The sequence below is a fragment of the Priapulus caudatus genome, unplaced genomic scaffold (genome assembly GCF_000485595.1).
Source record: "Priapulus caudatus unplaced genomic scaffold, Priapulus_caudatus-5.0.1 Scaffold4, whole genome shotgun sequence".
Taxonomy (NCBI): domain Eukaryota; kingdom Metazoa; phylum Priapulida; class Priapulimorpha; order Priapulimorphida; family Priapulidae; genus Priapulus; species Priapulus caudatus.
This window is the reverse complement of record NW_014577065.1, coordinates 1,129,314-1,133,669: the sequence shown is the minus strand read 5'-3', so window position 1 is coordinate 1,133,669 and position 4,356 is coordinate 1,129,314. Positions and strand designations below refer to the sequence as shown.

Below are 4,356 nucleotides of genomic sequence, written 5' to 3'. Positions count from 1 at the left end.
ACTCGATCGTTAGCGAACACTGCCTGGGCACGATCGTTCCGCCGCACGCGCATCCACCCGAGTCCCCCCTACTCACTCCCACCACCTCGACGCCCGACACTTCCCGATACAATGCGGTCCAGTGTAACGGGAACACAGAATTCCTTCGTAACGCGTAATAAATACAAGCTATTTTTACTGTCTAAAAACCGTGAAGTTTTTCTTTCACTTCTTCGCTGTCTAGGTTGCGACTCGTTCTTATGATGGCGTAAGACGAAATGCACGACACAGACAAGAGGAAACGGAAGATAGTGAGAGGGGAAGAGCGCGCGAGAGAAACAGACAGAGATAGATAGATTGATAGATAGATAGATAGATAGATAGATAGATAGATAGATAGATAGATAGATAGATAGATAGATAGATAGATAGATAGATAATAGATAGATAGATAAACAGAGGCAAAGAGCGAAAGCGAGACAGAGAGATATAGACGGAGACGATAGACGGAGAGAAATAGTGAGAGAGTGAGAGTATGTATGTGAGAATACTACGGGGGCAACACCAGCAGTCGACGCTGAGGAGAAGGAGTGCTTGCCACACTATCCGCCTACATAACAGGGTACATGGTAGCACACAACGCCCTGCAGCAACCTGGCTAGAGCTCCAATGTGTGAACTGTAACGCACTTACTCTACCGCAAAATTGATGATGCCGTGAACAGGCAATTGATGGCGCGCGCAAATGTCCACCCTAAATTCGGTCAGTAGGCAACCGATTGTTTTATAGTTCGTCGGTACGCCATTTACATTTTTGCGGCACTGCGGTCACTAGACAGACATTATTTGTGTTTTTCTTCTTCTTTGGCCACTATATGTCTTACCGTCTCGGTGTAGCGAATTGACGGAAGTGGATCAGTGGCTTCGATATCTGGCTAGCCGAACGCGATGAGATCGTGTTATCAGTGCTTACGCACTTACTGTCCTATTCTGGCGGCTCTCACGTGATATTCTTACTGAAACACTGCACGCTGGTAGAGCGTGATAATGGTATTGCCTTTCTGGTAGAGCACGTGCACCCTTGCTACGAGCCGAATTGCTAGCTTCAAGACCAGTAGACGCCCTCACCATCGCGGACGATCATTGCCGCTCCGCACATACACATTGCACTCGGATATTTCGTTGATTCTTTACGCGATACCTTGACAACAAGTCTCTCTGACACCGCCTTGCCTGAAAACCCCTTCACTACCACTCACCACGCGTCTATATTTGGACCTCTCTGTACTATGTGCGCATGTCTCTTCTTCGCATGCCACTCACCCCCACCCCCACCCCCACCAGCAGCCAGGGGGCGCCGCCGCGGCATCCCGGTGGCCAGAGGGAGCGCGTCTATTCGCGTCACCACCACCGCTCCCCGTGAGCGTGGAGGGAGGGAAGGCGGCGCCCCACCAGCCTCCCTCCCTCCTCCCTACCCCCGTCGGCTATTGGATCGCCATGTAGGGCCAGTTGAACGAGCTTCCGCTGAGCAGCATGTCGCGGATGAGCGTCTCGATGGGCGTCTTGCCGACGAGGCGCACGAAGAACAGCTGTTCGATGACCGACGAGCTGACGGTGCGCAGCGACGGCAGCCGCAGCAGCAGCTTGCCGAAGCGCGTCGGCTGGTTCGGGTACTGCGTGCGACAGTACTCCTCGAGCGCGCACTGCGACTTCTCCTGCAGGCTCTCGATGTGCGCCTGGTCGGACAGGCCGCATGCGTCTGCGGAAGAGAGAGATAGAGAGAGCGAGTGAGTGAGTGAGTGAGTGAGTGAGTGAGTGAGTGAGTGAGTGAGTGAGTGAGTGAGTGAGTGAGTGAGTGAGTGAGTGAGTGAGTGAGTGAGGCTGGATGGATGGTTGAACGAGTGAGTGAGTGAGTGGCTGGGTGGGTGGGTGAGTGAGTTAGTGAGTGAGTGAGTGAGTAAGTGAGTGAGGCTGGGTGGGTGGGTGAGTGAGTTGTGGGTGAGGCTGGGTGGGTGGGTGAGTGAGTGAGTGAGTGAGTGAGTGAGTGAGTGAGTGAGTGAGTGAGTGAGTGAGTGAGTGAGTGAGTGAACGAGTGAGCGAGTGCGGTAGCGCAGAGTGCGATATTGATAGAGAATGTGTGTTCGTGCGTGCGTGCGTGCGCGGGGAGAGATGCGTATATAGATTTGAAGCAAGCTCGCTATGATCATACTGTAGTTCGTCAGAAATTGTTAGGAGTGAGTAGACTGGTATTTGTGGGAGACCGTGAAGATTAATTACAGATGGGTGTATGTGTGTATATGACAGCGTGGTAATTCTCTTTGTCGGTTTCTTTTCTCGTAAATATATAGGGTTACGGCCGAATCGTGCAGAAAAGGAAACTCCCGAAATCAGGGTGGTGCAGATCAGAGAGCATTCCACCATGTCAGAGTCAAAATAATTTATGATACAAATTCTTGATACAATAAATAATCATCCCTGGACGGTACAGAAATGCGAATCTACCTCTAAACAGCGTATTTTTATGATAAAATTATGGGAATTAAACTAATCCAATTGTGTGAATAATTAGATATAACCGCAAAATCTCGTACACGCATAGAACTGTGCAGTATATCAATTAACAACATTAAATATTTGGTCAGCGAACGTTTGTAGAAAGGCAAAGACAAATAGACGGTCAGATATAGGTAACGTCCCAGTTGGCCTACTCCCATTTCGCCTACTCCCATTTCGTCTACTCTCAGAATCGGCAATATTCCCATTTCGCCTACTCCCATTTCGTCTACTCTCAGAATCGGCAATATTCCCATTTCGCCTACTCCCATTATTCTACTGGAATTTCTATTTTTGTCAAATTGTGTTCTCATTATTTGTACCTATGTTTTCTTCTGGTTCCTGTAGACTATGTATATCAATCAAAACCATATTTTATTATTTAAAAATGATTATTTAGTGAACAAACCGATCGTAGACGAAACGGCAATGGGGTAGATTTTGAGCGTAGACGAATTGGGAATAGGCGAAATGGGTGTAGGCCAACTGTGAATTTTGCTGTAGGCGAAATGGGAGTAGGCCAACCGGGAATAAACCCAGATATAATAGTGCATGAGATAGACAAATAATGCTAATATGGATATACATGAGTATTATACATGATATTTTAATGCTTTATAAGGAACGTAGGGTGGAGAATGTTGGACGGACGATACTTTGAAAGCCACAGTCACCACATAAATGCTGTTTAACATGAACGGCAAACCCGTCAACATGAAACAATCCGCTTTTCTCAGAATTAAACCATTTTTTGCAAAGATTGGATACGTATATTTAGTAAGTTGTTCTACACTCGCAGACACACAGCGAGGGGCTCCGAAAAACGAGCTATACGCAGAAACGAGATTATTGTTAGCCTTCCTATCTCTTCCTCAGCTGGATACCTTCCTGCGTGAAGCCCTCCTCTCGTTTCATTAAATACTCAATTTCTAACCATTCTAGTTCGTTCGCTGCGCAGATGTATATAATAAGAAAAGACGAACATAGTGGCGTTCACTAGCGGTAAATTCGCCAGAAACAAGAAGCCATAGCGAGGAGAGAGGCGAGCTCATAAATATATATATATATATACATATATATTTGTCTATAGTACTGTAGTTGAGCGTCAGCTGAAAGATGAAACAAGCACGACTCTCTGTTAACCAGTTTCACCGACGCAACTGCGCTAAAGCCATGACGCTTTTCATTACACAGGTTGGGCGGTCGTTTCTTGATGGTTGTACACATTTCCAAACGGCAATTTGCTTGTCACTTCATAGACTGCAGTGCGAAGAGCAATGACAGATCGCCATGGTAGACGGATAGTGTCGGAGATGCCTCGCGCGGGAAATTCAATGAGAGCATAGCGCATTCAGATAGGGAGCGTACAGTCATTCGTAGTCGCTGATAACCACCACATTTATATGCGAACCATTACCTTCCCGATACATCATCTATTACATGAGCGCGCGCCTACGTACACTACGTCACCGGACAATCTGACGATAATACATACATGTCAACAGCAAGATGGCAAGCCGTTCATCTTAAACCGACAATTCATTTACTAAGCGTTATCGGACACACGCAGCGTCTTTGTTCGGTTAAATGCGTTGCTGAGGAACGGCGCGAGAACGCAGCTTCCACGAGTGATAGTTTAGGATAATAATTATTGTTGCTTGCATATTAACTACGAGGTTAAAGTTAGACAGTGTACGAAACATCGTTGTATTCCTTGTGTGTGCGCGTGTGTGTGTGTGTGTGTGTGTGTGTGTGTGTGTGCGAGCGAGAGAGAGAGAGTGTGTGCGCGTTTGTGTTTGTGTGTGCGTGCGCGTGTGTGTGCTGT

The 4,356-nt window shown here is 47.3% G+C and overlaps 1 protein-coding gene across 1 annotated transcript in view; it reads right to left on the bottom strand.

Annotated features, from left to right (window-relative positions):
* Window positions 1-444: 444 nt before the first annotated feature.
* The window catches only part of LOC106821568 (nuclear receptor subfamily 2 group F member 1-A-like), a 23,962-nt gene continuing 20,050 nt past the window's right edge, over window positions 445-4,356 (bottom strand). The window contains exon 3 of the mRNA XM_014826441.1: window positions 445-1,737. Within this exon, the coding sequence (XP_014681927.1) occupies window positions 1,463-1,737 (275 nt within the window). The 3' untranslated portion in view covers window positions 445-1,462. The remainder of the gene's footprint in view (window positions 1,738-4,356) is intronic.